This window comes from Cervus elaphus, chromosome 20 (genome assembly GCF_910594005.1).
Source record: "Cervus elaphus chromosome 20, mCerEla1.1, whole genome shotgun sequence".
Lineage (NCBI taxonomy): Eukaryota > Metazoa > Chordata > Mammalia > Artiodactyla > Cervidae > Cervus > Cervus elaphus.
In genome coordinates this window covers 111,983,982-112,007,716 of record NC_057834.1, presented here as the reverse complement: position 1 = coordinate 112,007,716, position 23,735 = coordinate 111,983,982, and the positions used below count along the sequence as shown (strand labels likewise).

Sequence of the window (23,735 nt, the reverse complement as noted above, 5' to 3'; positions counted from 1 at the left end):
AGAGGGGGCACCCGCGCCGCCGGAAGCTGCTGTAAGGTTCTCGGCGCCCGGGCCGTGGCTGGATCGCCAGGGAGCAGACATGGAGCAGCAGGACCCGGGCGTCACTTTTGACGACGGCATGGACTCGTTCTTGGAAAAGTTCCAGAGTCAGCCTTACCGTGGCGGCTTCCACGAGAGCCAGTGGGAGGAGGTGGGCGGGCCCGGGGTCTCAGCACGTGCGTGCGTGGGCGTCGTCCCAACTCCTGGGGCCTCCCGGGCGCTGAGGCGCTTTACTGCCGAGGTTTGGCGATGCCGGCGGATAGGCGGTTTCTACTTGCGTGTTAAAAATCGGCCCCGAAGCTTTGAGGGTCTTCTTAAGCTGACAGTATGTTTAGATGTTCAGGTTTTGGAGTCAGAAACCTGTGAGTTCACCGCTTATCTGAGACCGTCCCCTCCTTTGTAAAATTCCTCTGACTGGAGCACCAATCTCGTAGGATGGTGGCGAAGCTCAAGTGAGAGGATGGGTGAAGCGCCAGGAACAAACGAGCGTTCAACTCGTTTGGTAGTTACTGCTGGTCTTGTAAGAATGTGAGAACTGAAGGGTCTTTAGGTATTCTGCACTCTTATTTTACAGGTGGGACACTGAGGCCGGAGAGGGAGAGATGTCATAAGGGTTTGCAAATTATGATGAGTGAGAAAAAACTTTGATGTGGAGACCTGGGATTGGGTCTACTCAGTGGAAAATTGTATTCGTATAGTTCATTCTTCTCTTAACAACCTCCAGGAATTTGAAAAGATTCCTCTGTTTATGAAGAACTCGCCATCAGAAATTGATCCCCTGGAGAATCCTGACTTGGCCTGCCTGCAGTCAATTATTTTTGATGAAGAGCGATCTCCAGAAGGTATCTTCAGTGACACTCTAAGCTCCTCCATTAAATTGAGATAAAGTGTGAGTCAGAAAGGTTTTGATAAATAACAGAAGTAGTTAGCCTCAGCTAACTTGTCACTATTTATTCCATATATACTTCTTTGTATACCTACTAAATACTGGGCACCGGGACAGAGGAAGGAATGAGATTGCCCTCAAAGGTCACACTCCAGTGGATAGCTCAGTTGTCCTAAAGAATCAGGACAAACCTATGAAATAATTGCCAAGGTATTATAGGTGCTGTTGGAACACCAACCGGAGGGTGGGTGTAGGAGTGGGCTTTCAATGGGTGGGAAATTTGAACTGAATTGTAACAATTTTGTAGGCTTTTGCTAAAGTGAGGGGGGGAATTTGCCTTCAAGGGACTCAAACAACATATTAAAAAACAGTAGTGTAATTTCCCCCCATTTCTTCTGTAATTAAAGCCCTCTCTTCAAGAGATAAGTGTACTTTTTTCCTTTATGCTTTTTTTTGTGTATGTGAGCACTTAATAATCTACCTTGTAGGATATTTAGAATTGATTGTAGTTAAGTACATGTGATTTTATTTCTCCATATTGATAACCCATTTTATAGCATTCATTTTTGAGTTTTCTTTCCGTATTGGTTCTTTTTGGTTTGTCATTACATTATTGTGTGATTTAGATTTTTAATGAGCCCTTTAAAAAATAGGGGATAGTGATTTTTTTCTTCTCTTTTTTGCAGATCAGGCCAGGACTTACAAAGATGAGGGCAATGATTACTTTAAAGAAAAAGACTATAAGAAAGCTGTTATTTCATACACTGAAGGATTAAAGAAGAAATGTGCAGACCCTGATTTGAATGCTGTTCTTTATACCAATCGGGCAGCAGCACAATACTATCTGGGTAATTTATTCTGTTATTTAGTACTTTCTGAAAGATTAACTTATGATAAAAAACTATTACATGATGGCTAGTGGGGAGGGTTTGAGGTGTCAGAGGAAAAGGAGCTGTTTATCCCAGAAATCTTAAGATAGCTTACTTTAGCTGAACTTTGATTTTCCAGGTAGATACGGTGAAAAGGGATGTCAGATAGATTGTATAATTCTTACTATTTAAGCCAAATGCTGCTGCTGCTCCTACGTCACTTCAGTCGTGTCCAACTCTGTGCGACCCCATAGACGGCAGCCACCAGGCTCCCCCATCCCTGGGATTCTCCAGGCAAGAACACTGGAGTGGGTTGTCATTTCCTTCTCCAGTGCGTGAAAGGGAAAAGTGAAATTGAAGTTGCTCAGTCGTGTCCGACTCTTGGAGACCCCGTGGCCTGCAGCCCACCAGCCTCCACTGTCCATGAATTGGATTCTCCAGGCAAGAGTACTGGAGTAGGTTGCTAGTGCCTTCTCTGTTGAGCCAGATGAGTAACATCAAATACCTTAATACATGAGTTGGTATGATCTGGAATTTTTGAGCCCAGATGCTTCTCTCTCAAAAGTAAGTTTGTTTTTTTCTGGCCTCCTCTCAAGGATGCCAGAACGATTAAGGTGATAAAGTTCTTTGTGTGAGAGAAACTATATTAATCCACGGGAGAATTTCTCAGTAGTCTGTGGGCCCTTTGAAGTAAAACGTTCCTTGGACAAGTAAAATAGGACAGTGCTGCCTCTTCATTGGAGATTTGCAGTGCACATTAGTATGTTAATACTGAGAAAACATACAGCAGAGAACCTTATCCTGTGATTCTCAGGTTTTGTGAGCCTCCTTTTCAAGTAACACTTATTAACATGCAGGACTGTTTTGCAGACATGACTTTGGGAAACACTGATTAATTATTTGGGTGACATCATTGTTGGTATCTAATCTTAGGCATATTAAACCCTTGTTTCTTACCACAGTTTTAGAGAGGACCTGGGAATGACTTCAACCTTTTCTGAGGGACTGGTAGACAATAAGCCTTTAAGTCCAGCTGGGATAGATCTATTGGGACATATCACCTTTGGAGCAGAGTTTCTTTCCAGTGATAATCTACAATTTTTTTCTTTTTTAGCCTGTTTCATTATAAAATTCTAAAAAGCAAGAGTGGTATAGAACTTTGGAGATTATTTGAGCCAACCAGCCCCCTCATTTTACAAAGGCCTAGAAAAGAACCCCTTTGATTAGTGCCAGACTCTGGACTAGAAACCCAGTCGTCGTCTTCTGGAGGAATACATTTTCTTCATTCAGCACACTGAGTTCTTATTCTGTGCTGGGCACTAGCATCATAGAAATGAGTAAGACCTGACTTTTCCTTAAAGGAGTTTCATTCATTTACCTATTCAGACAGTAAGTATAAAGCATTTGCTGTGTGCTAGGGACTGCACTGTGAATAAGAGGTACATAGTTCCTTTTGGGGAACTAAAGAATGTTATGTATAGGCCTAGTAAGACCAAAAGCACCTTGCAAGGGAAAAAAAAAACAAGAAACAGGTATTTGCAATACCAGAGGAGCAAATGCTTAATAATCAAGAGACATTCCTTAAATGATGTCACTGGAATGGCTTACAAAGCACTTTCACATTTTTTTATCCCTCTTGAGTTCATAGCAACTATGTAAGGTAAATAAGGTTAACAGCTTTATCCCTAGTTAACAGAGTAAGAGATTGTAGTAAAATGTAATAAATGTGTAAAATAAATTGCCTTAAGAGTATGCAGTGCTAGGATTAGGATTCAGAGTCAAGTGTGACTCAGAAGACACTAAACAAAAGACCCCTTTATCCACTCTCACAGAGGTACCTGCTGCTGTTGATTCCTGAGTACTGGGTACTTTGTAGGCTTTTCAGTATACTTGGTAGCTTTGAGTTTTCTCTCTACTGGCTTAGACTTCAGTTGTCTCAAGCCTAATTAGTCATTTAGCCTGTGTCTCTTTGTTCTCCTGCTTTAAAATGTGTTCCGTTTTGTCGTTCTTGTCTCTGGATTAATGGATTTTTTTTTTTTTTTTTTGGTCAAGTGATAGGGGTTGAAATACATATGTTCAGTCTACTACCTTTAAGCAGAAATTTTTGGATTTCTCTTTATGTATTTTTTCCACAGATCATGCTGTTGTTCCAATTCTGTATTCAGTTTTCACTTAATTTTATAATGTAAACAATTTCACCTGTCATTAAATTATTTGTGAATACTAAAGTTGCATCATATGGACATATCAGTGTTTACACTATTTGTTTTACTGTACTGCTGTTGTTGAGTATATAGCTGCTTTTAGGCTTTTTTAAGTAATGCAAAAATGAACAAAGTTAGTGATAAAATTTTTCCGATAATTCTGATTATTTAGGCTAAAGCAGGATTTGGCAGACTATGACTCAGGCCACATCTGGGTCCCTGATCTCCTGTGAGCTAAAAGTGTTTTTTTAAAGGATTATGAAACAAAGAATGTATAACAGACCATATGTAGCCTGTAAAGTCTGAAATATTTACTATATGGCCCTTTAGAGAAAAATTTTGCCCAGGGGCTAGAGCTTTAGAAGTTAAATTAGTAAGTATATACCAAACTGTTAGTAATACTTACAGTATAAACTAGGTTGGATAACCAGTGTTCATGATTGCACACAAGTATATATGTGTGTACATGTGCCTGTATATTTAGATTGGTTTGTTTATTTTATAAAGATAGGCTTCTATACACATTGACCCACCACTTAAAGCAATGTAGGAAAGACATCCTATCATGCCTTTTACATACAGATCTATCTTACTCCTTTAATAGCTGTATTCAATAGTATGGATTTACTATATTTCATCACTAAATTGAGGATATTTAGTTTAGCTTTTCACAATTAAAAATAATGCAGCAGCTCACATGCTTTTACATTTGTCATTGTACATTTTTTGCAAGCATTTCTTCGTTTTTTTGCAAGCCATTTTGAGGATCAGTTTTTTTGAAGAGTATTGTTGGGTCAGAGTGAATATACAATATGCACGCCAATTTGCTCTCTTGGTTTACTCTCAGAGTGCCCTTTCACCATATCTTCACCAATATTGGGTATTACCTGTTTTTAATTTTCAGTTTCATGTTAATCTTAATTTCTCTAATCATTAGTGATTTTGAGCATTTTTCCGTGTGCTTACTAGCCATTTATAGTTGTTTGGTGGGTTGCTTGCTATTATAAACATTTCTGAGGTGCTTGATGAGCATAACTATTTTTTTTCTATAAACAGTTGCTCTGATTTACATTTCTCTAAGATTGTCCAAGAGTGTTCTTGTTTCTACATACAAAATTTTGGAAATAATTTGATCTCAAAACTTGCTTTCTTGTTTACTGAATGGTGTTTTGTCAGGCAATTTTCGTTCTTCTCTCAATGATGTGATGGCTGCCAGAAAGCTAAAACCCTGCCACCTCAAAGCAATAATAAGAGGTAAGTCCTGTAGAGCTACAGTGTGACTGTCACCATGGAAAAGTTGGTATGCGCAGCACCAGAAGTATTTTAAGCTTTGATATTAAGGTGCTAAGATACTAATGAAGTTACCTTATTTTTGCAATCTTGGTATTAAGTCATTATCAGCAGCAACATGCCATTTTTAAAAGAATTCTTCATAGAATAATTCAACCCTCTGTGTTTTAAGAATTGGTAGAGAAATTGAAACGCCTCATTTTAAATTAATAAATAAATTAATAAAGAATAAAATTAATTAAAGCAGTTCTGAAAGCCACATTCTAATTTTTTTTCCAAATTAGCTGATTGAAAGACAAGATCTTCAAATGCCATGTTATTGTTAATTAAAAGATAAGTTATGGGACTTTTGCTGATAACTCTAATGTTGAGATGTTCCCAGATTATTTTTTCTGTCCTAGTCTGACCTTTGTATGTAATAATTTGCTTTTATTACTTGCATACTTCACCTTTACTTTGAGAAGCTTAGTGGTGCTTTGTAAACTTTAATTTATTCATTATATATTAATCTCTATATCCCCATGAACCAACTTAAAATGCTTTATTAAAATTATGCTTATGTAATCATGGTTAGGGAGTTTATGTAGATCCAGGCCCTTCAGCTATAGGGAGAGAAGATGGGCAAATAAATTATGTATAGTCATGTGGAATTTGCTACAGGCTGGAAGTCTGTAGCATGCTTGAATTGCCATTTTTACTTTACTATCTGGCCTTGGCAAGACACCCACTCTATCTCTGGAAGATGAGGTTGAATTCTGTTAACATTTAAATTTTTTTAGTTCAGATGTTTTTAAACTCTGTAGAAAGCCCAAAGAGGCTAACTGGAGGAAAAACACGATTGATTAAAGGAGAGGCAGCTTAAACTAGTAGCCATCAAGAACAGTTTTAGGAGATACCTAACATGTTTGGTTTTGCCATTGCTTTTGTGAGTGACTGAGGCAAATTCTGCTTTCTCTCTCCATTTAAAGTCACCTGAGATGGACTTTATTCTTCTCATTTATAGATGAGCAGCCTAAAGCTCAGGAATACTCAATCCACTATCTAATGTTTAGTTGGTTAATGACAGCTAGATTTCCAGCCCAGATCTCTCTGATTTCAAAGACCGTGTTCTTTGCCACTAAGCTGTAGCCTTCCCTACTTTAAAAGTCCTTGATACCAGAAAAAGAGTTTTGAGCTGAATGGGACCTAGAAACCTTTCTGATCTAAAATACAAGAAACAGTGTTCCTTGTCTGGTAATGCATTAAAAGGGACTTAATCATCCATTTTCCAGAACTTCAGGGTACTGGCTGGTAGCTGGTTGAAATTGGGGGTCAGGTGCAAGGATGGTTCTTTCCATGCATCTTGTCCCCAGATACTAAGGGTACTGGGTTCTACAGGTGCCTCTTGCCATTTGGAACTGAAAAACTATGTCGAGGCTGTGAACTGGTGCGATGAGGGGCTGCAGATAGATGCCACAGAGAAGAAGCTTCTGGACCTGAGGGCTAAAGCAGACAAGTTGAAGGTTGGTGGCAAAATTAATTAGCATCTCCCAGAGTGGATCTTGGGTCATTGTATACTTTTTTTCCTTTAAAACAAAACCCAGGGAATTCCCTGGTCGTCCAGTGGTTAGGACTTTGTGCTTTCACTGCTGAGGGTCCAGATTCAATCCCTGGTGGGGGAACTAAGATCCCACAAGTCTAAAGAAAGAAGAAAACAACAACAGACACAACCCCGAATCAGTCTCTACCCATGAGGCTCTAGAGGATACAGAGAAGTAAATAAGTAATTATAACATGATAGAGGTAAGGAAGAATATATAGTACTTGATAAATTTGTGACTATTATGATTTGAATAAATAGACTAGTGGCATAGTCTAGTCTGCACACGGAGTATAGCCATTGAAAGAGGAGGGGAAAGACAGTTAAACACTTACGATGTTAGGCTTCTATTTGTTTGTTGTTGTTTAGTTGCTGAGTCCTGTCCAATTCTTTTATGACCTCATGGACTGTAGCCTGCCAGGCTCCTCCGTCCATGGGATTTCCCAGGCAAAAATATTGGACTGGTTTACCATTTCTTTTCCAGGGGATCTTCCCAGCTGAGGGATCAAACCAGTGTCTCCTGCATTGGCAGGCGGGTTCTTTACCATTGAGCCATCATGGAAGCCCTAGGCGTCTATAATGCTGTGTAACTCCCAACATTAAGACATCTTTAATTTGCTGATGAAATGTGACATTTCTGGTACATAACAGCAAAAGTGATGATAAAAACAATAGTAATAACAGACCATCACTACCCAAAAAACCTCAACATTAGCACTTACTATATGTATGTTCCAAATCCTATTTAAAAATTTTACTTATATGAATCTGTCTAAATCACACATAGTCCTATAAGGTAGTCAGTATTCTGATTGACTTTCCACTAGTGAGGAAGCTGAAGCAGAGAGATCAGAAAGTCACATAGCTGGTGAGGCTGAACTTCAAAGTCAGGCAGTCTGGCTCCAGAGTCTATAGTCTTAGTCCTCTGCAATACTGTCTCACATGTTTGTTCCGTAACTAGACTTCAGTTCTAGTGATTCTTGGTCTAGGTCTCTCTTCACTGCTTACAGTATGGAATGGGAATTTTCAGTACCGTGGGAGCCTAGAGCTGGCCCTGAACAGGGATAAGTTTTAGTCAGAAGTCATTCTGGTCATGTCTACATAAGTAGAGGTATGGACCCACATGATTCAGTAACAGAATTTTGAACCCAGGCAACTGGGTATGGCCAGAATTTCCAAAAGTGGCTTATACAGGAGAGAGTATCTAGAAGGCTACTGTGGAAGGCCATTGCCAAGCCTATCTGCAGAAGAGCCCTTCAGTTCAGTTCAGTTGCTCAGTCATGTCAGACTTTGCAGCCCCATGAACTGCAGCATGCCAGGCCTCTATGTCCATCACCAACTCCCAGAGTCCACCCAAACCCATGTCCATTGTCGGTGATGCCATCCAACCATCTCATCCTCTGTCGTCCCCTTCTCCTCCTGCCCCCAACCATTCCCAGCTTCAGGGTCTTTTCAAATGAGTCAGCTTTCCGCATCAGGTGGCCAAAGTATTGGAGTTTCAGCTTCAACATCAGTCCCTTCAGTGAACACCCAGGACTGATCTTTAGGATGGACTGCTTGGATCTCCTTGCAGTCCAAGGGAATCTCAAGAGTCTTCTCCAACACCACAGTTCAAAAGCATCAATTCTTCGGTGCTCAGCTTTCTTTATAGTCCAGCTCTCACATCCACACATGACTAGTGGAAAAACCGTAGCCTTGACTAGATGGACCTTTGTTGAAAAGTAATGTCTCTGCTTTTTAATATGCTGTCTAGGTTGGTCATAACTTCCTTCCAAGGAGCAAGCATCTTTTAATTTCATGGCTGCAATCACCATCCGCAGTGATTTTGGAGCCCAGAAAAATAAAGTCAGCCACTGTTTCCACTGTTTCCCCATTTATTTGCCATGAAGTGATGGGTCCACATGCCATGATCTTAGTTTTCTGAATGTTGAGTTTTAAGCCAACTTTTTCAGTCTCTTCTTTTCACTTTCATCAAGAGGCTCTTTAGTTCTTCAGTTTCTGCCATAAGGGTGGTATCATCTGCATATCTGAGGTTACTGGTATTTCTCCTGGCAATCTTGATTCCAGCTTGTGCTTCCTCCAGCCCAGCATTTCTCATGATGTACTCTGCATATAAGTTAAATAAGCAGGGTGACAATATACAGCCTTGATGTACTCCTTTTCCTACTTGGAACCAGTCTGTTGTTCTGTGTCCAGTTCTGACTATTGCTTCCTGACCTGTGTATAGGTTTCTCAAGAGGCAGGTCAGGTGGTCTGGTATTTCTATCTCTTTCAGAATTTTCCACAGTTTATTGTGATCCACACAGTCAAAGGCTTTGGCATAGTCAATGAAGCAGAAATAGATGTTTTTCTGGAACTCTCTTGCTTTTTTGATGATCCAGTAGTTGTTGGCAATTTGATCTCTGGTTCCTCTGCCTTTTCTAAAACAAGCTTGAACATCTGAAAGTTCACGGTTCACATACTGCTGAAGTCTGGCTTGGAGAATTTTGACCATCACTTTACTAGCATGTGAGATGAATGCAATTGTGAGGTAGTTTGAGCATTCTTTGACATTACCTTTCTTTGGGATTGGAATGAAAACTGACCTTTTCTAGTCCTGTGGCCACTGCTGAGTTTTCCAAATTTGCTGACATATTGAATGCAGCACTTTCACAGCATCATCTTTTAGGATTTGAAATAGCTCAACTGGAATTCCATCATCTCCACTAGTTTTGTTCGTAGTGATGCTTCCTAAGGCCCACCTGACTTAACATTCCAGGATGTCTGGGTCTAGGTGAGTGTGAGTGATTGCACCTTCGTGATTATCTGGGTCGTGAAGATCTTTTTTGTACAGTTCTTCTGTGTATTCTTGCCACCTCTTCTTAATATCTTCTGCTTCTATTAGGTCCCTACCATTTCTGTCCTTTATTGAGCCCATCTTTGCATGAAATGCTCCCTTGGTGTATCTAATTTTCTTGAAGAGATCTCCTGTCTTTCCCATTCTGTTGTTTTCCTCTATGGACCTAAGTAGAAGCGTCTATGTCCTGTAGCGCAAGTATAATTAAAGGGAGATTTCAGGGCCCAAAAGCATAACTCTGAAATGAACCAAAGCCTTGTAGCAATCTGGGTAGTGGTTATTCGAAAGTAATGGCTGAACTTCCTTAAGAACAGCAAGCTTTGTGGCACTTTACCTTGCCCTATCCCATCGCCTGTCTCCCAAGGTCCATAGTAGCCTTGAAAGCCAACAGCCCACAATTATGTGAAAATGAGCATCCTGGTGGCCACCAGAGGAGGCAGAACAGTATTAAGCCCCATTCCCAGAGGATTGTCATTATTTGACCATCTAGAAGACCCAGCTCACAAGTGGTTTTTATTTGAGGCATCATGAAACTATCCCAGTATGAAAAGCTTTTTCACAGAGGGTTGGGATTGGAGGCATTTGTTAAATACGATTTGAGGTAATTATGTAAGATTTCATCTGCCTGAGGCAGTGGAAAACAGTTGAGGCAAGTAATAGGCTTACCAGAAAACTTAAAAGGACAAACTGGGGAATGAGATTCTGTAGGGTCTTTGAAAAGCTCCAGCATATTCCTGGGAATCTAGAAGGTCCTGTATGAATGTTCTGAGCTATCGCCTCTGCTTCCCAAGTGGCTCAGTGGTAAAGCATCCACCTGCCAGTGCAGGAGACGCAGGAGACCTAGGTTTGATCCCTGTGTCAGGAAGATTCCCCTGGAGAAGGAAATGGCAACCCACTCTAGTATTCTTGCCTGGAGAATCCCACAGACAGAGGAGTGGGCTCCAATCCATAAGGTTGCAAAGAGTTGGACCCAGCTGAAGCGACTTAGCATGCAAAGGCAAAGAAACTCATACAGTCTATTAGCAAAAGCAATATTCCAAGAAAACTTTGTTCTCTCAATAGAGGAACTAAATCCTGTCCCATACTACTATTAGTAATTTTAATTTAGTAAATTAAATTTACCTAATTTAATTCCAACCTGATTGTGTACAAAACTTCTTTTTCAAGGTTCCCTTTTCCAAATCTCACAACGTTCTATATCCATATTAGTTCCTTATTTTTCATCTAGAAACAGTCAGCTCTAGGACAAAGCCACATGCTCTAGTTGTGTGGGCTTAAGTAGTTGTGGCATGTGGGACCAGGCATCGAAGCCATGTCCCCTGAATTGCCAGGTGGGTTCCCATCCTCTGTACCACCAGGGAAGTCTTCCCTTACCTTTTCAGAGCAGTTCCTAGAGCTATCTTAGAGGCTGCCTCCCAGGTTTAAGTCCTCGGCAAATCTTGCAAATAAAACAAAATTCTCACCTTTTTAGGTTATGCTTTTTTTTTTTTCAGTCAACAATTGCTAACAGACTCTGCAGCAGAAATAACATGAACTTGGTTAGCCTAAGTACAATAAGTAAGAGATGTTTACATTGGTTAAACCAACAAGCTTAAGCTAGTTTCATTATCAGATATAATTTAATATTGAATATTTCCGAGATGTGAATCTGAAATTCATTCTGGCCAGTTTCCATTATATTTAGAAAAAGTTAATTTGTGTTTACTTTTAAGTCTGTTAAATAGAGCTTTCTTTTACATTTGATTTTGATAATATTTTCCATAGAGACATCTTACATGCATAATGTACACATAGATGTACAGAGAGATGAGACTGGAGATCTTTTAGCTTTAACATGTGCATGGTTTGCAAAGCCTAAAATACTTACTGTCTGGCCCTTTACAGAAAAAGTTGGCCCCTATTAATCACAGTCCTGAGGGTTGGAGTAGGATCAGCTGGTTTTGGGTAGACTATTAGGAAAAGGAAATCTGAGTTATAGTTCTGACAGATGAAGTAGACTGGTGATATTTTTCTCTCATGAACTGTAATTGTGCAAAAGGCAGTCTGTGATAAGTTTTTGGCCCAGGGCAGAGTCTCTGATATGTTCTTGGCCTGGGTTTTTCCCAGTGTGTTTTCCTGTACTCCATCCATAACAGAGAAGTTTTAATGCCCCATTGGCCCTTATGTCAGGTCCTCTTTCAAGAATGCCCTTTCTCTTTCATCTGGTTTCTGTCTAAACCACCTCCATGGGGCAGAATCAGCCATTACTCCCTCCTCTGTGTTTCATAGCACTCAGTTCATACTACCAGGCTAACACTGGACCTTTTCATATGTCTGTTCCCCTCAGTAGACTATGAGTTCCTTGGATAGGTTTTAACATTACTGCTGCCACTGGTCTTAGCACCCAGACATGTGCTTCTTAAATGTTTATCAAACTGAATCCAGCCACTGGTGTTCCTTGATATACAGGAGCCAGAGTTGAATAGAGACAAGAGATAGCTGTTTAGGGTCAGGCTGGAGTAACAGAAGAGGAGAGGAGGCAAGTTCCCTAGAGCTGATGCATCTGAATTTTTCATTTTCAGCGAACTGAACAGAGGGATATAAGGAAAGCAAAGTTGAAAGAAAAGAAGAAGCAGGATCAGAATGAGGCTTTACTCCAGGCCATCAAGGTGAGTTCTCAAACTTTCTGCCCTGTGGTCTTGCAGAATTCACTCATCATGAAGTTGATCGGGAACCTTTCTGGGGATGCTTTACCTGAGTGAGTTGTTCATTTTGTTTCTGCTTTTGGTGAAGCAGTGTGACAAAGTCAGACCCCCTGAGTTCAGTCAGCTGTCTCACTTGTATGCATGTGTTGGTGTCAGGTAACATATACTGAATAGTTGCTATGGGTTAATCATTATCTAATCTTCATAGTAGCCTTCTGAGGTGGGTCTTCTTGTTCCTTCTTATTCCACATAGTCTCAGAGAAACCTCACACAGCTAGTGTACGTCAGAGCCAGGTCCTTGGTCTTAGTCCCTGTGTTACACTGCATCCTGAGAAAGTGATTTTAGGATGTAGCTGTCCTAACTATCACAATAACACAAAATTCTACCTCCCCTTCCCTCTCCTACATTCTAAATAAATGTAGGAAAAGTCTGATCCAAATCTTGATTTCACATGTCACCTATTGAGCCTTGGCTTCACAGGGGAGGTAATACTGGCTATGAGTTTGGTTCTTGATTTCATTCTTTGTTGAGTTAAATTATGTACCTCTTTAAAATTATTTGTTGGCTTTGAGAAAGAACTTCACAGTACTAAGATGCACTCCACTAGTCCTGCCCTACAACAGAAAATCTGTCAACATGTTAACAGATGAAACAGAAGGGAATAACTCCAGAGAGATTTGGTCATTTTCTCAAATGTGGAGTATTAGAATGCCTAGACATTGGCATACAGACATTATTTTGGTACTCTCCTTTAACTCTGCATCTGAAACTTCTGTGTACTTGAGAACTACTCTAGAGAGTAATATACCCAAATATATTGTATTTTAGTGGTTTAAAGCCGGGGTCAGCAAGCTGCAGCCAGTTGCTCATGGCCCTGCCTATTTGTGTCTTACTGATGACTGTTTTCACACTACAGTGGCACAGAGATCATCTGGTCCACAAAACCTAAAATATTTCTTAATCTGACCCTTTCAGGGAAAGTTTGCAAACCCCTGGTGTAGGAGATACCATCAAGGTAGTTTTGATTACATGTCATTTTTCCCTTGTGGGCTAGCCTTAGGAAACCACCCCCAGCATACGTAAGAGGTGACTCTACCATTCAGATCTTTGATTTATCCTTATTTCTAGGAGAGACTCAAGATTAAGTCAGTGTATGTATAATTTTTAGTATCCCACGTCCCAGCCAAATTGAAAGCATTTGCCATTTTTATACATGCCACTCTGCATTTTTTCAGTACCTTTGCACATGCTGTTCCTTGACTGTTCCCTGGGTTAGAATGCCCTTCCACTCCCCCTGCGCCCCAATTCTTCTGCCTTTCAGAATCATTTTTCAAGACCTAGCATTCCCCAGTCACTTCCAGCCTCCAGGCTGAATTATTCATTCATGGTCTGCAGTTCCACAGCTTTACTTCTTCCCTTATGTTGGACTTATTACCATGTCTAGTTCATGTCTGTGACAAGAGTCTCGCTTGTGGTAGAAGGCCGGTAAAGGTGAGTTCAACAGGTGTCAGGGATAATGAAGACAAACCATGTGTAGAGCTGGCCTTCACAGAGCTCGTAATGTTACGGTTTTCCCTGTTTTAGTGAAGTGAGTTTGCATCCTTCTCACATAACATGTATGTTTTTGCTTTAATCCAGGCTAGGAACATCAGGCTAGTCGCTGAAGCTCCTGGAGAGGATGAAGACTCGGCCTCAGAAGGTCTCAGTGAGCTCGCCCTGTATGGCCTCAGCTCTGAAAACCCCTGTGGAGCCAGGCTGAGTGTGGACGACCAGGGGAGACTGAGCTGGCCTGTGCTCTTTCTGTACCCGGAGTATGCCCAGTCGGACTTGATCTCTGCTTTTCACGAGGACTCCAGGTAACGTCCTTCCCCGGGAGCCTTCTGCGGTGCTCGCATGCTCTTCCCTGTTCTTTCGGCAGGATGGACAGGTAGAATTTTGGGTGAGGAGGGAAGAGAATAGTTTTAGAGAGTTTTATTTCACACTCTGGTTTAGCATAATCTCTCTAACCCATAGCTGATTTCTCCTTTCACTAAGAGGCTTTGCAGTGAGAGACATGGTCTCACTGTCATGCTAACACCACAGTACAGTGTGTGTCAAGCACTGGTAGTTGTCTCTTGTGAGAGGTGAAAGCATTGGAGGTAGTACATGAATAAAACTGAAGGGTATATTTTTTAGAAAACATATAACTAGTGATTTTAACATGTGATTTCATAGTTAATGGCTAGACTGTGGCTCATTATAGGCATGTTGTTAATCCTGAGTAAGTTAAAGAGAATTACTATGTCATAATGGGACAAATATTCAGCAATACGTGAACCGTGAACTTCCAAATGTTCAAATTGGATTTAGAAAAGGCAGAGGAACCAGAGATCAAAGTGCCAACATCCACTGGATCATCGAAAAAGCAAGAGAGTTCCAGAAAAACATCTATTTCTGCTTTATTGACTATGCCAAAGCCTTTGACTGTGTGGATCACAATAAACTGGAAAATTCTGAAAGAGATGGAAATACCAGACCACCTGACCTGCCTCTTGAGAAACCTGTATGCAGGTCAGGAAGCAACAGTTAGAACTGGTCACAGAACAACAGACTGGTTCCAAATAGGAAAAGGAGTACGTCAAGGCTGGATATTGTCACCCTGCTTATTTAACTTATATGCAGAGTACATCATGAGAAATGCTGGGCTGGAGGAAGCACAAGCTGGAATCAAGATTGCCAGGAGAAATATCAGTAATCTCAGATATGCAGATTACACCACCCTTATGGCAGAAAAGTAAAGAAGAACTAAAGAGCCTCTTGAAGAAAGTCAAAGAGGAGAGTGAAAAATTTGGCTGAAAGCTCAACATTCAGAAAACTAAGATCATGGCATGTGGACCCATCACTTCATGGCAAATAAATGGGGAAACAGTGGAAACAGTGGCTGACTTTATTTTTCTGGGCTCCAAAATCACTGCGGATGGTGATTGCAGCCATGAAATTAAAAGATGCTTGCTCCTTGGAAGGAAGTTATGACCAACCTAGACAGCATATTAAAAAGCAGAGACATTACTTTTCAACAAAGGTCCGTCTAGTCAAGGCTACGGTTTTTCCAGTGGTCATGTGTGGATGTGAGAGTTGGACTATAAAGAAAGCTGGGTGCCAAAGAATTGATGCTTTTGAACTGTGGTGTTGGAGAAGACTCTTGAGAGTCCCTTGGACTGCAAGGAAATCCAACCAGTCCATCCTAAAGGAGATCAGTCCTGGGTGTTCACTGAAGGGACTGATGTTGAAGCTGAAACTCTAATACTTTGGCCACCTGATGCGGAGAGCTGACTCATTTGAAAAGACCCTGATGCTGGGAACAGTTGGGGGCAGGAGGAGAAGGGGACGACAGAGGATGAGATGGTTGGATGGCATCACCGACACAATGGACATGGGTTTGGGTAGACTCTGGGAGTTGGTGATGGACAGGGAGGCCTGGCGTGCTGTGGTTCATGGGGTTGCAAAGAGTCGGACACGACTGAGCGACTGAACTGAACTGAATGGGACATATGATTCACATATTTTGGGCACTGTTGTCAAAATGGATTAGGCCTGCATTTCATGATTTATACATTATTGATATCTCCGTGAATTGGTGTCCAGGGGATGGGATGTGGGAAAACAGATTTTGAGTTACTGATACCAGAAAGTACATGTTATATCTCCTTAGGTTTATTGATCATCTAATGGTGATGTTTGGTGAAACACCGTCTTGGGATTTAGAGCAAAAATACTGCCCTGATAATTTAGAGGTAAGAGAAGTTTTCTTTTGTCCTTCTATGGGAATTGGAGTTGGGGGAATCAGGGTGGAGCAAGGTTTCACTGCCTTTTTAAAAAAAAAAATTGTGGTAAAATATAAAAAACATAAAATTTACCATTTTAAACATTTCAAAGTGTACAGTTCAGTAGCATTAAGTGCATCCACATTGTTTTACAACCATTACCACCGTCTGTCTCCATTTTCATCATCCTCAACTGATGTTCAGGAACTCTGTTCCCCCTCTCTGTCTCTGAATTGATCTACTCTGGGTGCCTCACGTAAGTGGAGTCATAGAGTATTTGTCCTTTTTAATCTGGCTTAATTTACTTGGTGTAATATCTTTAGGATTTATCATGGTGTAGCATGGGTCAGAATCTTACTCTTCTTAAGGCTGAATAACATGCCACTGTTGCAACTTTGAAAAAAAAAATCACAACTTACAGAATAAAGAAATTTGTCTTCTAACTGTTTGAGGGTAAGATGTCAACTGATGCCCCATCTCTGAAAATTTAAGTGTCTGTTTCCTACACACAAGGACATTTTCTTTCATGATGCCAATAAATCGTCAGAATCAGGATTTTCACAGATTTTCCCCTCAGCCCCCAGAAACACTTTTTTTTTTTTTGCCTACACTACTAATTAAAAAATTTTCTTTTAATTGAAGTATAATTGATTTACAGTATTGTTTTAGTTTCTCAAGTATACGGTAAAGTGATTCAGTTATATTTTTTCCAGATTATTTTCCATTATATGTTACTATGAGCTATTGAAAATAGTTCCCTGTACTATAAAGTAAATTTGTTGCTTATGTATTTTACATATAGAAGTTTGTATCTGTTAACCCCATACTCCTAATTATAGTTTCTAGTCCTTTTTACAGTGATCAGCATTTTTACTGATAATCTTTCTTAATTCCTTTAGCATTTTTATTACCTCCTTTTTGAACTTGAGGTCTAATAGACTGGAGAGGTCTGTTTCATTATTTGTTCTTTCAGGGGAATTCTGTTCTTCTAACTGGAAGAAGTTCCTCTGCTTTTTCATTTTACTTCACTGTCACTATCTCTCTGAATTTATGAAAAGACTTACCTATTGTGGTCTTAAAAAAGCATTCCTGCTCAGAGTGTGGCCAGCATTTTTGGTGTGAGGGCTGTTTTGGGTGTGGATGCCAGCCACATCTTTCTTGAGTGTGCAGTCATCCCCTTGATGGGGCTGTGGTTGGTGGTGTGGTGTGTCCAGAGCCTGCCTTGGATGTGCGGTGGGGCCTCCTCTCTGCTCCATGGCTCACCGGGCACGGTCTGCTCCCCGTTGTTGGGGTGGAAACCACGAGTGTCAGGATGGATCAGGCTTTGTTGCCCTTGAGTGTGTGCCCTGCCCCAAAGAAGGTGGTTGCTGAAGCAAGTGAAGTCCGTGCAGTCTCGGTGAACTTGAGCGCCACCATGGTTCCCCTCAGAAGCAGCCCAAGGCCGCATCCTTTTCTCTGTTGTGATTGTCCCAGATCTAGTGCAAGGCTGTGGTGTGGAGTAGGCTGGAGTTGGGGGTCAGGGCATTGTGGCTGCAGGAATTGAGGTGGGTGTGGTGCCACCTGGGACTTGGGCTGCCTCTGTGGTAGACCTCTCCGGGGACCTGTCCACTCTAGATCTGACAGTGAGGTGCCGTGTGGAGTGGGCAGAAGGAGGCTGCTTCCCTTGGGAGACCAGCCCTGCAGATACCGTGCAGGTCCTGACCGCCGAGCAGCTGTGTGTTCTTGCAGCACGGCCCAGCGCATGTGCTGGCAGTGTCTGCTGTAGCTCGACTCGCCCCTGCTGTTTGGGTGCTGACAGTGGGTTCTGCATCTCCCCCAGATCACATCCCAGGCTCTCAGCCTATCTCTGTGTAGCTAGGTCAAGTCCTCTCCCAGGGCCTGTCTGCCTGAGATTCAGCGCTTAGCTGCTGCATGCCCTTGTGATGCCTGGTGCACATGCTGACATGTCTGCCCGGTTTGACCCACCACCCTGGTGTGTACACTGACAGTGGGCTCCGTGGTTCTACTCAGACCACATCATTCTACTCTGTCTGCACAGCTAGACTGAACCTTTGCCCTAGTCTCACACCAGGCTGTGGTGTGGGGTGTGGCGCTGGGGTATTGGTCCTTTGGATTGGGAAGTGCGTATCGAGGTGGCAGCCTCCAGTGCAGGTCTCTCTCGGTCCCGATTGTCAGCAGGCCAGCACATGTGCTTACTTGTACAGTCTGTGTCAGTGGATTTCCCAGCTGGCACGCAGGCTCCTCAGGGTGAGGGTCCATCCATGTGAACTTCTCTTCATTACAGATCCCTTCCAGGGGTGCGATTCCCAGCCTGATGCTTTATTTTTTTCCCTGTCCTACCTGATTATGTGGAGATCTTTCTTTTTTTTTTTTTAACTTTATTTATTTATTTTTTTAATTAGTTGGAGGCTAATTACTTCACAACATGTCAGTGGGTTTTGTCAAACATTGATATGAATCAGCCATAGAGTTACACGTATTCCCCATCCCGATCCCCCCCTCCCACCTCCCTTTCCACCCGATTCCTCTGGGTCTTCCCAGTGCACCAGGCCCGAGCACTTGTCTCATGCATCCCACCTGGGCTGGTGATCTGTTTCACCATAGATAATATACATGCTGTTCTTTCGAAACATCCCACCCTCACCTTGTCCCACAGAGTTCAAAAGTCTGTTCTGTACTTCTGTATCTCTTTTTGTGGAGATCTTTCTTGCAGGTTTGGTTGTATGGGAGATCTGCCAGTTTCTAGTTAGTTTTCTGTGGGAATTGTTCTGCATGTAGATGGATTTTTGATGTGTGTGTGGGAGTCAGCTCCATACCTTCCTGTTCCCACCATCTTGATCCCCTCCACCAATCACCAGTAATGTTCTTTATGGCAGAAGGAATCCCACATAGTATTGTATCTAGTGCTCATGTCTCTTTAGTCTCCTTTGAGCTACAGAAGATTTTCAGTCTTGTGTCAACTTTCTTGATCTTACCACTTTTGCAGGTTACGGACCAGTTATTTTGTGGAAAGTGGGTTTGTCTTGTGTGTCTTTGTGACCTAGATTATGTGTATCTGACTTGAATATCACAGAAGCAGTGCTATCTTCTTGTTGCATCCTGTCAGACGTCATAATTTCAAAGGTCCCGTTACTGATGATGTTCACTTTCATCACTTGATAGAGGTAGGGGTATACAAGCTTCTGTACTGCATGAAGTTACTCTTTTCCCCTTTGTAGTTAGTATTATAAAGGGAGGTGCTTGGAAATGATACAGATATCTTCTTGTTTGTCAAACCATTGTTTATGTCAGTGGGTTTATGGTTTCTTATTTTATTAATTGAGTTATAATCTATTACTGTGGTTATATTATGCTCAAGGTGTCTTGGATTTGGTCAGTGGGAGTTCCTTCAAATTTGCTTCTGTGTCCTTTGGACTTGTCTCCATTTTTAAAGCACTTCCTTGCTTTGTGTTACAAGGCGTTTAAGGCTCAAATTGTGCTTTTTTTTGGCCTTAGCTCTAGAATCAGCCATTTTTCCGAAGGAACTTTGGTTCTTTTTTAGCAGAAAATAGCATTTAGAAGTCAAGATCTGTGTTGTAGCTATACTCATAAGTACAGGGGTGAGGGGAAGAGGATGCTCACTGCTCCATTGGCGTGTGTGTAAAAACATGAGCTGTCACTGGTATCTCCAATTCTAATCCAATACAACCCTTTCTCTATTTTTACAGTGGCTTCTGTTATTATTAATATACTTGTTTGATCAGTCTCCCTGTATTTAATTCTCCTCCTGTCAGCACCAGTATCCCCTCTCCCATGGGGAACCTTCCCCACCTCACTTGGACTGACTCCCCACATCAGCCTGCTGCCCCAGCATGGTGCCCTCCTCATCCTACATATGCTGTTGCCCTGCACTGCTCAACATCCTGCATGAATGTCTTTCTTATCCAGCGTGGGTCCTCATTCCCCTCAGCAGGCCTCCCCCTGCCATGAGTGGCTGCCCTTCTCACCCGGCTTGGCTGGCCAGTCCCCAGTGAGAACACACATCTCTGCTGGCCGGGCTTTGACACCTGCACAGGGCTGTCTCCTGTGTGGACATCTCTTCCTCTGCTCTGGGCCACTGTTGCTTTCTTTCCCCATACCTAATGGCTCTACAACTGAATTGTTAGGGAAAGAAGGCTCACAGGCCTGGATTTGAGTCTCGGCAGTTGCCATCTCTTATACATTTCCCCAGATTTGGCCTCAGCATGCCTAGTGTCGCTGAAGCCCTTTACTGGTGTCTGACTTCTGCTCCTCTGTTCATCCTACAGGTCTACTTTGAGGATGAGGACAGGGCAGAACTATACTGCGTGCCTCCCAGTAGCACCCTGCTGCAGGTGCTACAGCACCCCAGGTAAGTCACCTTCGTGGGGCTGAGTAGACCAGGAATGATGCTCAGGCACCATCCCAGGGACACAGCCGGGTTCTCGTTTCACTGCGGAGCACTGGCCTTGTACTCCCCTCCCTTCTGCCGCGGATGCACAATTGTGAGACAGCAACCCACGGAGACTGGCCCAGGCTTTTGGCCAAACAGGTTGCAATGTGCTGACTCAGCCCATTGCACCGCAGCCTTGACATCCTCAGGGGGAAGTGAGTGGGGCTGGTTGAAACAGAAACTGCTGTCTGGCTTTTGTACCAAAGACAGCTGGGATGGCCCTCCTGTTCCTGATTGTGCCTGTGTCCCTTGATGTTGTCGTATGGAAAGAGCATTGGCACTTGAAGTCAGACACCATCATTTAGTGGCTGTGTGCCTCTGAGCCCACACTGGCTCATCTCTAAAATGAGGATAATAACTCTTGACTACATATTTCTCAGGTAGGAGAGAGAGTAGGAGTCAGTGCTCTGATGCACTGTAAGAGGCACCTTGGTTAGTTGCATTGGGAGCCAGTTGGATTTGGCAGTTGTCTCTTAGCTTTGGGGACTCCTGGACTATAACGTTATGCCCTCAATAGCTTTATAGTTGACCCTTGGGCCACTTTTCCCTGAGCCTTGAGCAAAGCAAATGTTTTGGATTTAGGCAGAGTCCAGTGTGCTAAGTTATGGGTGGTTGGGTTTGAAAATGGTGGTTGGTTTGGAAATGAGGCTGGAGGACCGTGTTAGGACCGTGTGCGGCAGCCTTGAGTGCTCTAGGGAGCGTGAATCCTGACGATGGTGTGTGGAGTCCCAGGGGCGTTTAGGTAAAGTGTACCAGGTAGTGTACAGATCTTAAAAGTGTACTGTTCAGTGGTGAGACGTGAAGTAGGGGTGGATTGATGTTTAGGAGGTGTTTGGGATGGGAGTTGGTGATGTGTTGACTGACTCAGTGAGAATGTCTAGTTGTCCTGATGGTCCTGCTTTGGCCTGGCTGGCAGGAGGTGAGGATTTCTTCAGGTATGATTGATGACTTCTCTTGGCAGCATTTTTTTTTTCTAGCCCTAAGTTACCCTTCTAGTTTATAGACAGATTTTTAGCTCTTCATTTTCTCAATTGTTAGCAAATTATCCAGAATTCTTTAAAGGCCTGAGGTCTACTCTACTTTATCTCCCAGAAAATGTGGAGAAATATTAAATTTAAAGCAGACTGATTGATGGAGGAAAATCAATTTCTTGCTTCTGAGAAAGTATAAATACATTGGAAGTCATTATTTTTTAAATGATTAGCGTAGGCAAGAGACTACCCAGCACAGAGTAACTTCAGACCAGCAACTTCAAACTCTGAGCTGGGTGCTGGGCCGTGATACAGGCTCCTCTGCCCAGATCCGAGCCCAGAGGGTGATGCAGAAACCCCTGGACCTGAGAGTCCAAGGCCTTGCCTGCTGTCGGGCATGCCTGCTCCATATGCTTTATGCCCAGCAACAGCAAAAGCTCCAGTGACCTGCACCTCCTGGCTTTTGCTTCCCTATGCCCATCAGGACCCCTTTTCCAGTTAATGTAAGCTGAGACGTGACAGCTTCCAGAAACCTTTCCTGATTTCCCTTTCCCGTACAGGAATTATGTCTCTTTGGGCTAACACTGTACCTCAGAAATGCTTCTACAGTTGTGCCTTGCTGTCGTCATTTATCTCCCTCCCTCCAGACAGTGATGGTGGCTTTTGTTTGTTGTTTAATCTGTTTTTTTCAGCACAAGACCTGGCTTACCCTGGGTGCGTACTGTTGAATGAAGGAATGAAAGCATGTTCTTATTTTATTTCATGTTTAGCCATAAACATACATGATGCTAGAGGGCCAAGAGGACTGGCCCAAAGGTTCTGGCTAGGTTCTAATGGGGAGGGGGTCATGCTAATTTGCAGACTTATAAACAACCAAGCAAATAAATGTGCTAAACTTGCTTTTTAATGTTGGCTCACATCTAAAGGTTCACCTTTACTATTGTTGGGAAAGTCCATGGATGATTAAGATTGCAATTCAATTATCCCTCTCTTTTGTTGTGTTCACTGCAGGTACTTTGTAAAAGCCCTGACACCAACATTTTTGGTCTGTGTAGGATCCTCTGGTTTTTGTAGGAATTATCTCCGGGGGAAAAAGGTACACCAGGTAAAGTGACTGGGCCATGCTGTGGGAGCCAGGCTCCCTGGACCTCCTCCCTCCCCACCTCAGCCTGGAGTCCAGCACTCTTGAATCAGCAAGATCTACTCCTCGAACCCAGCACTTTATTCCTGCCACCCCAGGGACAGGCCTTCCCTGCATCATGGTTGGGGAGGAGCTGCTGCCTTCTTGAACTTCAGCCTCTCGGGACAGACCGCTGAGCTCTAGCAGGCCTTCACTTTCCTCTCTTGCTACTGAACTCTGTGCCTTGCTGATGACATCCTTGGACTCACTCTGAGTTGTGTTAACCACCAGCTTCCAGCTCTGACCTGAAGACTCATGATCCAGTGACGTGGTTCTGCAGCTGTGTACTTCACACTGCACACATAGACAACCACGTGTGTGATTGTAAGGTGTTAATGCTAAGAGGTCCGTCATGAGCACAGAGGCCTGCTCTGTTGGGATCCTGTAGGTGCCTTGGGGTGAGATGGGGCTGGGAAGCCAGGTCCTATTTCTCCATCTTTTATAAAGATCTGCACATTGAGGGTCCTCTAGAACCCCTAAAAAGTTTGCCATGTTTCCTGGTCTTTGCAATATGGAGACCTGTGACATACTTGGACAGTATATCAGTTTTCACATTTGTTTAGAATTTTATGCCTTTTAAGCTGGAAAATCTTTTTGCACATTGAGTCACTGTCGTTTGTTGTATTTTTGTCTACCACTCTTTGCCTCCTCCTTTCTAGAGGATTTTATAAGTCCTTAGCTTGCATTGCCCGCCCCGTCCCCCAGTGAGGAGGGTTCATCCCTTCTCCTGATGCAGAGGGATGTGAGTGGACATGTCGAGGCAGAGCTTGCAGAGCATGGCGTGGTGGGCTCATGCTGTTTTCCCTCTGCTTGGGAATGTATTTCCCAGGGTCGAGCTGTTCCTTCAGCTGGATGCTAAAACACGTGGAGCAGAGCTGAAGCAGCTGGCCTGCAGCCATTGACTGTGACATGAATGAGAAATAAATATTTGTTGTAGTATTAA

General features: G+C 42.7%; 1 protein-coding gene across 1 annotated transcript; it reads left to right on the top strand.

The window, feature by feature from the left end:
* Positions 1 to 23,735, top strand: TTC4 (tetratricopeptide repeat domain 4). The gene is made up of 10 exons (XM_043876647.1): positions 1 to 190; positions 764 to 881; positions 1,612 to 1,773; positions 5,175 to 5,252; positions 6,666 to 6,790; positions 12,265 to 12,351; positions 14,027 to 14,244; positions 16,080 to 16,161; positions 20,478 to 20,560; positions 22,624 to 23,735. The coding sequence occupies exons 1-10, from the start codon at positions 80 to 82 to the stop codon at positions 22,724 to 22,726; spliced, it is 1,167 nt and encodes a 388-aa protein (XP_043732582.1). The 5' UTR covers positions 1 to 79; the 3' UTR covers positions 22,727 to 23,735.

Coding starts and splice junctions, on each gene's coding strand:
- TTC4 (XM_043876647.1), top strand. CDS start 80: ATGGAGCAGCAGGACCCGGGCGTCACTTTTGACGACGGCATGGACTCG. Junction 6,791..12,264: donor CTAAAGCAGACAAGTTGAAG/GTTGGTGGCAAA, acceptor TTTCATTTTCAG/CGAACTGAACAGAGGGATAT. Junction 12,352..14,026: donor CTTTACTCCAGGCCATCAAG/GTGAGTTCTCAA, acceptor GCTTTAATCCAG/GCTAGGAACATCAGGCTAGT.